At 36.7% G+C, this 10,882-nt stretch overlaps 2 protein-coding genes across 17 annotated transcripts in view; one reads left to right on the top strand and one right to left on the bottom strand.

The window, feature by feature from the left end:
* Positions 1 to 10,771, top strand: part of LOC116840624 (facilitated trehalose transporter Tret1-like) — a 310,767-nt gene extending 299,996 nt beyond the window's left edge. For 11 of the 15 annotated variants that reach the window (XM_032807544.1, XM_032807542.1, XM_032807548.1 and 8 more), the window contains 7 exons: positions 5,166 to 5,609; positions 5,712 to 5,837; positions 7,143 to 7,292; positions 7,906 to 8,038; positions 8,398 to 8,571; positions 8,818 to 9,197; positions 9,354 to 10,771. In XM_032807544.1, coding sequence (XP_032663435.1) covers positions 5,481 to 5,609; positions 5,712 to 5,837; positions 7,143 to 7,292; positions 7,906 to 8,038; positions 8,398 to 8,571; positions 8,818 to 9,197; positions 9,354 to 9,863 — 1,602 coding nt within the window. In that variant the 5' untranslated portion in view covers positions 5,166 to 5,480 and the 3' untranslated portion in view covers positions 9,864 to 10,771. Of the gene's footprint in view, positions 1 to 4,116; positions 4,963 to 5,165; positions 5,610 to 5,711; positions 5,838 to 7,142; positions 7,293 to 7,905; positions 8,039 to 8,397; positions 8,572 to 8,817; positions 9,198 to 9,353 lie in introns of those variants that run through there. The other 4 variants (XM_032807552.1, XM_032807553.1, XM_032807554.1 and 1 more) reach the window with 4 other exon arrangements.
* The window catches only part of LOC116840622 (alpha-2B adrenergic receptor), a 268,703-nt gene that overhangs the window by 226,966 nt on the left and 30,855 nt on the right, over positions 1 to 10,882 (bottom strand). The window lies entirely within an intron of this gene.

Below are 10,882 nucleotides of genomic sequence, written 5' to 3'. Positions count from 1 at the left end.
TATATATATATATATATATATATATATATATATATATATATATATATATATATATATATATACCATACATTTTTATCGGCAAAATATCAGCGCATCTTTAATTTACAATTACTTTTTGCAAGAATTACTTTTTGAACAGTAAATCCCTAAGCTGACACGATCCTTGTCGACATGCCCGACGTTTGACATTTTCGCGCGAGCAGTCAGTATCGTTAATAACTAATTATTTATATGTGAGAACTCCCGATGGCGTTTTATCGCGTTCGGTTATCGTCGGCGATGGGATATCTTTCTGAATTTCGAAAATACAAGAGGTAACGAGAATCGGAATTCATCGCGAACAAAGTAACGTCGGATAGAGGGAAACGAAAAAATTCGCTTTATATTTCCTTTGTCGTTAAATCTCGCGCACACAAGAGAGAGAGAGAGAGAGATAGAGAGAGAGAGAGAGAGAGATTTTGAAAACAACACTTTCGTAAGATATCTTGAGGCCACCCAACATCTTTCGCAAGAAATATGGTGGACAGTTTAAAAGAGCAGGCGAGATCGCGGTCTTACGCGTGCGCGCGTGATTTATGCGGAAAGATTTCGTCCCCTCTTCTTTATAGGCCGTCGGTGGCTCTCGTTCCGTCGTCTGACAAAACTGGCCTGTATCCAAGCTGTAGATTACACGAGGAATATTTATTTCCAAGTATTACTGTATGCCGCGCGCGAGAAAGCAGGCGACTCTCTCGCTCGAGTCGTGCGTCGCTCGGCGGCATGCCGAAATTAAAAGCGGAGCGAGCGCGCAAGAACGTGCGGAAAAAGTCTAAAATATCGAGCCGCAGAGCGCGTTAATTTCGCGCTCGGCACGACGGACGGGGCAATTAGACCGAGCGCAGTTCCGCGATTTACCGCGAAAAAAAATTGAAAAAAAAGGAAAATGTCACGTGCTGTTAGCGCTTTATCAAGACGCTCGCTCAACCCCGGACACAGCGGCCGATTAAATCCGCTTAACGAAGCATCGATAACACGCTATTCGCGACGAGAAAGAGAGAGAGAGAGAGAGAGAGAGAGAGAGAAAGGGGAGAAAAGAGGAAGAGAGGGAGGTCGACTCCACGAAAGAGAAAGGAGCGTACGTTAATCTTGCATCCTCGCGTATATACCCGCTTTCGCGCACTTGTGTGTGTTTTTTCTCTTTTAAAAGAATCTATAGATAACCAAGCACGCTTCTCCGTAACGGTGATGCAAGGGGTGCGAAGGGGTCGAGCAAGGGTCAAATCAGGTCACGGCCTCGAGAGCCGCTGGAACTTTGTTTCTCTGCGCTTTTTTCTCGCGCGCGCGCGCTTCCTGTACACGTCGAGGTTCTGGCGGACGTCATACAATTTTCCAAACGTGTAACACTCCGAGACAAAACCGAAGGCTGTTTGCAGACAGAAGGGGAAAAAGAAGCGCGTCCGCAAAATCCCGCGAAATCTCGCCAAATTCGACGTCAGTCCAAGTCAGTTTTGATTCTACGTTGATTCTGTGAATTCTCGTGAAACTTGAAGAACCAACGAAAAATCTTGCGCGAAAAAATAATATTACACAAACTATCGCTCTACCTTGATGATTTAAACGATCGTTTTCCGCCGTTTTCTCCACGTCGAGTCTTGCAGAAATATCAGTTTCGGAATTACTTAATGCTCGATTACTTCAACATTTCGCCAAAATTTAATCTTGACTTTTTTTATTTCAGTCGGCATAATGCATTAATTATATAACTTAGCTGCAGATATAGTATGAGAGATGACTATTAAATAATTTAATAAAGATTAATGCGCAAAGGTGTGTGGATAAGAAAAAACAGTAAACTTTTATTCTCATAATCTCTCTCTCTCTTTCTCTCTCTCTCTCTCTCTCTCTCTCTCTCTCTCTGTTTTTTCTCTTAGCGTTAAAAACCCCAATGGAACTTGAGCTCTTAAAAGAGCTCATAAGGAAGAAGCTGCAGAAGCAAAAATAACAGTTATGTATCCAATAATACGATTTATCAATAGAAATTTCAATTTGGATTCCATATAATAACAAGACTGAACGGAAATGAAAAGAAAACCTCGTCGAATGTAAACAAGATCGCGTTTGCGGTCCCCATAGAACATTATTAGACATAACAATCAGCACACTGAGAAAATAATGTTTGATACTTGTGACTATAATCATGAGGAAATAATTATAAATTATTGTAAAAAATATTTTTTTATTAAATTATGTCATAAGTGATTATAATAAGTTAGTGATAATAATCTTATACTGTTGTTATTACTATCGCTTTTTTGTTAGAACCAAAAAATATAGCTGAGGTCAAAAATAACTATAATATAAAAAATATACAGTTATTTCTGGCCTCGACTATTTTTTATAAAGTTAATTTTTTTATGAAGTTGGAACAACTATTATTTTCCCCAGTGCACGCATAATTGATTAGGTTGCAAAAGATTCTTCGTGTTTATAAAATAGAAAACGAAGTTATATAATTTCGAAGAACTAATAATTTTCACGAATAAGATGAACCAAATCAACTCTGTATTTTTTCAGAAATTTAATAAGGACATCTTATTTTCCTTTTAATATTTAAACTTCTTACGAGGATTTAATAGAAAAATGACAAATTATATATATATATATATATCAATCTGACACATTAGATTCTAAAGTTAGTCTACTCATGGTTGTGAATTATTTAGGACCCTTGATTGAAAACAAAATGTTCAGATTCATATTCATAGTTATTTGACAGTATGAATATATCAATATTTCTTGTATGAAATAAGTAATATAAGTATTAGATGTAACGAGTAAATTGAAAAATAATCGAAGATCAACGGAGCTATTTAAAATTACTCGTCAAATGAAAGATGGATTACGAATGCCGGCCTCATCTCGACTCGAGTATTTATCCTCGGTGAGTTCGTCCACTAAAAACGGAAACTCTCTCATAATAAATGCGACATACTCTTGGCAATATATGATGTATCCCGCGTCTCACGTCCTGCTCGACCCTGCATTCTGGCCGCCCTGTCGTGGCACTGGCACTGACAGTGACACTGACACTCGCGCAGATACGATTCGACCGGAGAAACGCAAGTTAATTAACGTGATAACGAAAGCTCGATTAAATGGTTCAATAGCCGGCGAAATATTGTAATCAACCGACGGAAATGATACACAACACATGCTCCATATGTGTATGCGATACACTGCTCGTCAACTTGAGGCGCGATAGAAAAGCATACGGTGCATGAAGGTATGATTAACCACCTTGAAAGTCAGCAACTTCTGGATTGCTCGCTCGGTTACGGGCGGCAATTGTTGATGATTGATGGGAGGAGATGACAATTCTATAGTTGCCGATCGTTTCGGGATTGTCACCTGTCGTGTACTTGATCTCGCGATCGAATATGTTACATTACATTTATGCAAATTATTTCACGTCGGCTTTTTGAGATATACAATCGGACTCCGTCAGCATCGCGCTAATTAACATACGTTCCTCCGGTTGAATCGTATCTACGCGAGTGTCAATGTCAGTATCTAGTATCCGGAATGTTATAACGGGGCAATCAGAAGCAGGATGTTGGATCGGGCAGTCAAGATGGAGGATACAGGACCCAAGATGCCATTAGCAATGCATCATGCACACACATTTCCGGATATATATATATATATATATATATATATATATATATATATATATATATTATATGTATACATATAATATTGCAGCAAAAATTACGCTAAAATTATGTTTCTTTTTATAATATTTTTTATAGAGCTGGACTGGTGTAAAAATGGTAATATATATTACCATATAAGAAGAGTAAATTTGATGAACTACTTTATTATTAACATATAAAAAATATTCAAGTAATTACAATAATTCTGTAGTAAAAATCAAATATGTATTACATTTTTAAGCAAACACATAGAAACTTTAGTTATAATTCTGTATGAATTAAGATTAGAAAATTTTGTTGTCATTTTTACTGCAATACTTCCTTCATGCACACTTTCAATACCAATGAAAAAAAAGTTATAAAGAAATTATACAGATACAAAATGCATTGTGTTTTGCTTATCCATTAATCATAATATGGCCATTAATTTTTGTTAGATTATTTAATATTGGCTCATCACGGATGTTTTATCTGCAATTAAATAAGTTTTATAATTAATATGTTTTGCTTATTGAAATTAAAAATGGAGATTAAATGCATGGAAAACACATATGCCAAAATAATCGAATATTAAATAATTTTGCAGTAAGTCCTCCTTTAAGGACAATCCAACGTGGACAAAATGGCACTAAGTGATCATTTACTACACCAAGAAAAGACAATATAGCCTACTCCATGGACGGAATATCTGAACGGAGCATATTTCCGCGAGGTTAAAGCTTAAGGGAAAATGGAATTGTAACGGATATAATCAACCAAGATGGCGGCGGCATGGGATTGTCTCCATTCTAACTGCATCTTATTTTCTCGTATTGGGGCTTTTCTACTTTTGAAGCCTTTCGCGTAACAATCAGGCGTATTGTAGAAGAAAATGGAACACTTTACGCTGCAGATATTATTTTTCTTTACAGAATATAAGAAACCTTAAAATCACATCGTGCGACTGCGCATAACATGATCAATCTCTATCTAATTGTGAGCCTACTATGTTGTATGTTACATACTAATGTCATATGTTAATTTTTGATCAACCAAGATGGCGTCTGTGTGAAACTGGCAAGACGTTTTACAAATTAAAAAAAAACAACGTTGGCCTTCGTTGTAACGTCGAACTTATCTTATCTCTTATCTTATAACTTATCGTTATCTTGTAAATATAGATAGCCAGTCACTTACCAGTGTTAGCTCATTACTGATTACCGTAGTAGGCGACCATACGTCGGCCAAGCGTTAGTCTTCGTTGTAACGCCGGGCTATCCCATATACATGGGTAATCAATCATTTATCAGTACTAATCCAGTACTGGTTGACAGAACTTTGGCAAAAAGTTGACTGCCGTAGCGTTGGTAGCGTTGCTGAGCGTCGACCATCCCTATACGGGGTGGACATTCAAAAACTATCGTTGTTTTTATCGATTCCGAAGATGGGATTTATTTAACGCGTCGTTAAACGAATCTTAATTTTGTATTTCAGGAGCGCAGCGTTTTGCCTAAATACTACACGAGGATATCTCCAGTCATTAGACCTTTGCCCTCAGCTCAGAGTCGCAGTGGACTGTTCGTTGAACACTACTCTAGTGACTAACGTTAGTCCTTTCAACAGCTAAACAGCCCTCATCGCCGAAAAGAAGTACTTTGCGGCGACACCAGCAAAGGATCAAACCATACCGAAAATCTACTATACCGAAAATCTGAGGAATAATACTCAAAGAACCCTGAACGGACCACAGATCTATGATCCATTGGATAAAGGTTAAAACAATTACAAACAACTCGATCCTCGATCCTAATGTCTACCAAGCAGAATCCCATTAGCGATATCCTGGAGATGGGAGATTCGCATGTATCTACCCGCCAATCATTTACGGAGGTACAGAATAGCGATAGCGCACCAAAATCGCCCAAAAGGGGCATTCAAGTAAGTTATTGTCAAAGAACCCTGAACGGATCACAGATCTATGATCCATTGGATAAAGGTTAAAACGATTACAAACAACTCGATCCTTTAATGTCTACCAAGCAGGACCCGATTAACGATACCCTGGAACTCCAGGAGGAGGGAGATTCGCAGCATGTATCTACCCGCCAATCATTTAAGGAGGTACAGAATAGCGATAGAGCACTAAAACCCAAAAGGGGCACTCAAGTAAGTTGTTGTATACATTAAAATATATATACATATATATTTTTTTATGAATATTATATATTACAGAAATTACTATGGCAATTGTTTGAAAATCATCTTCCACTTTGTATTAAATATATTTGCGAGTGAAATAATTCCGTATGTGGTCAGACTACTACAGAATGCGTGGATCTTATAGTAGAATGACTACAGCGTATGGTCCGCTACGTTAATTCATCACGTCTCTTCATTCAGCGATTCACGGCACTCATATTGCAATATCGCAATAATACACGATATATCTCTATAAAATATGCAATAATTCTCATCCCGAACTTTATTATATGTGAAATGTCAATTATATGTGAAATATTTTCGACAGGAAAATTTATTTCACGTCGAAAGAGACGATTTTTCTGCTGCAGTAAGAATAGTAATTAAATCAACAATGTTAAAATAAAATATTCAAATAAATTTCGAATCACTCATGAGTCAAGGAAACAATATTCTCATATTAAACGAGCAATTCTACTCTATCAATGCGCCTGTTTTAATCATTGCGCGCCATCTGCGTGCGTGTTATCTGCGATCGAGAAGATAAGGACAGAAATAATTGCACGAATGCAAGACAGATACAGAACAGACGCAACCCTATAACGAATATCGCGATCCCACAGACGCCACAGACTACATTTTTCTCTACATTTTACCTGCCGTCGACGTTCATGGCCGATGATGCCATAAACGTCGCCAGAATTTTTCGATTGTATCGCATGTGTGAGCATGTTATAGCTTGTCCTATCGTACCATGTAACTGAAAAATGAAAAAAAAAGATTAAATCAACTTCGTTTTACTTCGAGAAAATGTAAAATCACGCGTCGCAATGACGAGCTAGTGTTGGACGACTAAATTCACCTCGGTGAAATGTGAATATTCAACGTCACGAAATGATGAACATCCGCTCACCCGAATCATCTATTGTTGTTAAACGCGAACAGTCGCGCTTGCGTCTGATATTAAAAAAACAAGTGTTGAACAAGTGTTGAAACAAGTGAGAAAAGGCTATAATATTTTCCCCGTGTACGATTACGAGAAAAAATTATATTCAATAATTTATGTATTAAGTGAATATACATTGCGATAAAAATTGCGATATAATTTTCCATAGATCGTGCACACTATTCGAAGAGAAGAGCACAAATGCAAAGTATAATTTGTGTGAACCGGAAAAATCTTACTTGAGAGATAAAAATTCGCTCGTTTTCGCATACATTTTAACGTATTATCTGTAATTTCCTTTTATTATATCTATTATTTACTTTCAGATACTGGTCGCATTATTGATATTATTAGCCTCAATGATAACTAACTATTTAAATACGCACATACTGTTACTATGCATTATAAACACGAATAATACTAAAGAGGATGCTAATAGTACAAATATAGCGAATTTTGAAATTACCATGCAAATGGTAAGTATGATTATTGACATTTTTGTCATTCATTTCGCGCACGTTGACTCATAAAAATCGAAATCCATTAGCGAAAATTGCAATGACACTATCGTTTATGAGTTACCTGTTAATTTTCGACAGTCGTGCATCTTATCGCCATTTGTCTTGCTCGAACTTTGGCTAAATTTTCCCTCAACAGAAATTAACAGAATACCTCAGTTACAAGTTATTAATAACATTGCAAACTTGCTAAAAATACAAAAATTACATAGACGTATTATCCGGCAAAAGTTTTCACAAACGTGCTTGGATAATATATCGCAATCTCGATTGTGTCTGACCGTGAAACAAAAGTACGAGAATCCGATCTTGTTAAGTGCAAAATATAAAGATTATGAGATAGACACTTCACGCACGTTTGTTTGAGAACCTGCTGATTATCATGATGATCAAACTCTTATCAAAGAAAAGTTTATTCATGATTTTCTATTAGCATTGATATTTAACGTAGATTATCAAAATATCGCGAGAAATGACAATAATCTATCAAATTCTTTTTAAAGAAAACTTCATCTTCACTCCTGATCGTATTCTCTAAATTAATATCGTATTCTAAATTATAATGTTATAGGATACGTGGATCAGGGAATACATGATTATTATACCTCTAAGTGCATTTTTCGGAGGAATTGCTGGAGGGCCATGCATCGAGTATCTCGGAAGAAGATACACGATACTAGCCACAACGCTCCCATATATCGGATGTAAGTTACGAAACATACAATGACGTGTTTATACTAAGAGAAAATTATATTATGTTGCTTCGGCGTCAACTATATTTTTTTGTAATTTTAACAAAAATAATTAGAAAAATCATCTTTCTAATAACACTTACTAAAATAATAATAATTACTAAAACACATTAAAAAACAATTCTTCCAATTGTTTTTGTGGTTAAAATCACAAAAGATGATTATAGTTGACATCAAAAGCAACTATAATTTTCTCTCAGTATATCAATTATAAGTTAATATTACATGGTTCTGAAGTCATCCAATACGTTAACGTACGTACAAATAGTATACTTGAGACACATGATGACACAATGATTCGTTTATTGCAGCATTTATTTTAATCGTGTTGACTCAGGACGCCACGGTGTTGTTAGTAGGACCCGCATTATGCGGATTTAGCATGGGCATTATTTCCTTATCGCTATCTGTGTATTTATGCGAGACAATGCAGACAAAATTGCGCGGTCGTCTTGGCACATTGCCCAATACATTTGGTAACTACGGTAAGTGAAACGAAAGCTCCAAGTATCCATTTTGACAAATTTAAAAAAACGCGAGTATTCGCGACTGTTCTTCATGTAATCGAGGAACATGTCAACATTCCTCCTTGATTCATTATTCCGCTTCGAATTATGCTATTTATATTTCAGAAACTGAAATATATATTATTAAAAAAAAATTACAATTTGTAAATATTCAGATTGCGATATACCAAACTCATAAGTATGTATATTTCACGTGTGATGTAGGAACAATAATATGCGTGATATTGGACATTTTTCTGGCCCGGGAAAAAATGTTGCTGCTAAGCGCGAGTCTGCTTATATTCCTGATTTTTATATTGTCTCTGACCCCTGAGACGCCGGGATGGTACATCTCTAAGGGAAAGACAGCGCAAAGTCAAAAAATTCTGCAAACGCTGCGCGGCACAGACACCGATATAACCGACGAACTGACTATGATCGAGAAGTTATTCATCGAGAACGAACGAAACGTCTCTCATAATACAATCTCGAAGTTGCTGAAGAGAAACAATCTGAAGCCACTGCTTGTTTCCCTGGGGCTGATGTGGTTCCAACAAATGTCGGGCACCTACGTGGTTCAATTCTACATGTGGGAATTTATCGATGTACGTACCAAATGATTGAACTAACGCTAACTTTTAAAGATAATCGATTATTGAACGTATGTTCGAATAAAAACGACAGAAGTTACTTTTATATAAATTCAATTTGGAAAAATCGACATGCGCGGCAACAATTAACGAACAATTTCTCGTTTTCAGATCACCTCAACGAGCCTAAGTATGTTCCGCTTCGTGTACTCCATATCTCACTTCATCTTCACGCGCTATATCGACAAAGGCAGAAAGAAACTGCTGTATATAAGCAGCGTGTTGATGGCTTTGTCGCTCTTCTCTTTCGGAGGGCTCCTTTACGCCATACCGAAAGATGTCGACGGGAGTTTGAAATTCCTGCTGGGGATCAACCTAATTGTGTACATGATAGGCTATTTGATAGGCTTTGGTCCGATTCCCTGGCTGATAATGGGCGAGATCTTGCCGGCCAAAACCCGTAGCTCGACCGCCAGTATCGTGACCAGTTTCAATTGGATGTGCAACTTCATAGTGGCGAAGACTTTTAAAAACGTCGTAGCGGTGATCGGCAAGCCCGGCATTTTTTGGCTGTTCGGCGTCTTCGTTGTGGTAGGTTTCATCTTCGTGATCATCAGCGTGCCGGAGACGAGCGGCAAGTCACCCAAGGAGATTGAGGAGAGTTTTAAGAAGAATGAGTAGAAGAATGAGCGCAGCCGCCAACTAAAGCCGATGCCAATGGCCTGCTAGCTTCCGAATCGACTCGACACTCAAGCACGATTTTTATCAACAAGCAAATTTGCCCAAGCAAAAAAAAATGGGATTCACGGTGTCACTTTAAGGAAAAGATTTCCTCGCAGATCAAGCGACGCGGTAGCGTGATAATGGCACAAATAAATTTTAAGTTTCATAAAATGAACGTTAAATTTTACTATTATGAAAAATATATATCAATTTAATTGACATAAAAATTAATCATTTTTGTTTTGTCCTATTGATTAAAAGTTTATATAAATTTTAAATCCCATAGAACTGGCTTTTGATCAAGACCAACTAAAGTACAAAAACTTGGTGTGCTATATTTTTATATTAAAAATGCAGAATTCTTTTTGTTTTTTTATCTAGAACTGTGGAACTATAAAAAGTGCTAATAGAACTATCATTGTTTCTTTTTGAATTTGTAAAATGTTATGCCCTAGTTTCACAGACGTTTCAAGATTGCCGTGAGAGATATTTCTTCTCATCTCTGAAGCTTCACATCTCGCGTCCGCAGAAGTACCCTGTGCTCTATCCAGATATTCCGTAGTCTATATAGGTCCTTCAGATAGGAAGTTTATAAAATCGATGTAGGAGCAAAAGAGTGAGGCCAAATGCCCATAGACAACGCTCCTATTTTCGTGCCAGTGAAATTAAACAACAATATAGGTACACGGAAAAAAAAAATCTGCTAAATATAGACAACTAACATAATTCGCTGTATTAGCCACTTTTTCTTTGTTGCAGGAGCCAATTTCCTTGCTATGATAACAAAAAAATCTGCTCCTGCAACAAAAAAAGTAGCTAAAGCAATAAATAATGTTTAGTTGTTCATGTGTAGCAAATTCGCTACGTTAAGGGGGGAAATCCAATTAGAACTTTCAAAAAATCGAATTTTTTTTTTTTGCATAAAATGTTTATTTAACATTGTAAGAATATGTTCCCAACGTTTTAAATCGAAATTC

Source organism: Odontomachus brunneus, unplaced genomic scaffold (genome assembly GCF_010583005.1).
Source record: "Odontomachus brunneus isolate Ranch 3 - 2012 unplaced genomic scaffold, Obru_v1 Obru_scaffold_010, whole genome shotgun sequence".
NCBI lineage: Eukaryota > Metazoa > Arthropoda > Insecta > Hymenoptera > Formicidae > Odontomachus > Odontomachus brunneus.
The sequence above is the reverse complement of the archived record's forward strand: the minus strand, read 5'-3'. Positions and strand labels throughout refer to the sequence as shown.